This window comes from Geospiza fortis, unplaced genomic scaffold (genome assembly GCF_000277835.1).
Source record: "Geospiza fortis unplaced genomic scaffold, GeoFor_1.0 scaffold2405, whole genome shotgun sequence".
NCBI lineage: Eukaryota > Metazoa > Chordata > Aves > Passeriformes > Thraupidae > Geospiza > Geospiza fortis.
In genome coordinates this window covers 16,040-16,905 of record NW_005055223.1, presented here as the reverse complement: position 1 = coordinate 16,905, position 866 = coordinate 16,040, and the positions used below count along the sequence as shown (strand labels likewise).

The 866-nt window shown below is 53.7% G+C and overlaps 1 protein-coding gene across 1 annotated transcript in view; it reads right to left on the bottom strand.

Moving 5' to 3' along the window:
- Positions 1–40: 40 nt before the first annotated feature.
- Positions 41–866, bottom strand: part of LOC115949247 (coiled-coil and C2 domain-containing protein 1A-like) — a gene marked incomplete at its 3' end in the record, with an annotated part of 3,686 nt that continues 2,860 nt past the window's right edge. The window contains exons 3-5 of the mRNA XM_031065771.1: positions 675–720; positions 239–373; positions 41–162 (exon numbers count right to left, since the gene is read on the bottom strand). Of these exons, the coding sequence (XP_030921631.1) occupies positions 41–162; positions 239–373; positions 675–720 (303 nt within the window). The remainder of the gene's footprint in view (positions 163–238; positions 374–674; positions 721–866) is intronic.

The window sequence follows — 866 nt, the reverse complement described above, 5'->3', positions numbered from 1 at the left end:
GGACTGGGATCCATCCCTGTGACCCCAGCATGGCCCCCACCTTGACGATCCTCTCGTGCATCCGAGCCTTCCTGGCGTCCCCGCTGGCCCTGGCCTGGCCCAGGGCCGCCCGGTACCGCTCCATGCGCTGCTCCAGCGCCTCGCGCACGTCCCGGGGGGGCTCTGGGGGGCAAAAACACCAAAATCCCAACAAATCCCCCCTTCTCCTGCCCCTTTGCCCTGCCAGGACGGGGCTGACCTGGGCTGGAGGCCGCTGGATCCTTTTTTGGTTGATCCTTCGTTGGTTGATCCTTCGTTGGTGGATCCTTCGTTGGTGGATCCTTCGTTGGCGGATCCTTCGTTGGCGGATCCTTGGATTCCTCAACCTGTGGATCTACAGGAAAAGAGCACCCAAATCCCACCAGAACCCCCAAAATTGAGAGTTTTAACCCCAAAATTGACGTTTTGAACCCCAAAACTGGAGGATTTGAACCCCAAAACTGAAGGGTGTGAACCCTAAAACTGAAGGGTTTGAACCCCAAAATTGAGGGTTTGAACCCCAAAATTTCAGGGTTTGAACCCCAAAACTGAGGTTTTGAACCCCAAATTTGAGGGTTTTAACTCCAAAATGAGAGCCTGAACCCCAAAATGGGATTTCCACCCTTTCCACCCCAAAATTAGGGTCGGGGTCTCACCGTGGTCAGCGCCTCGCCCCAGCGCGTCCAGCTGCGCCTGCAACCTCTGCAAAACCACAGGAAAAACGGGAATTTTGGGGGAAATGAGGGGATTTTTTAGGGGGAAATTCTGGGGAATTTTGAGGAAAATGAAGGGATTTTTTAGGGGGGGAAATTCTGGGGAATTTTGAGGAAAATGAGGGGATTTTTTAA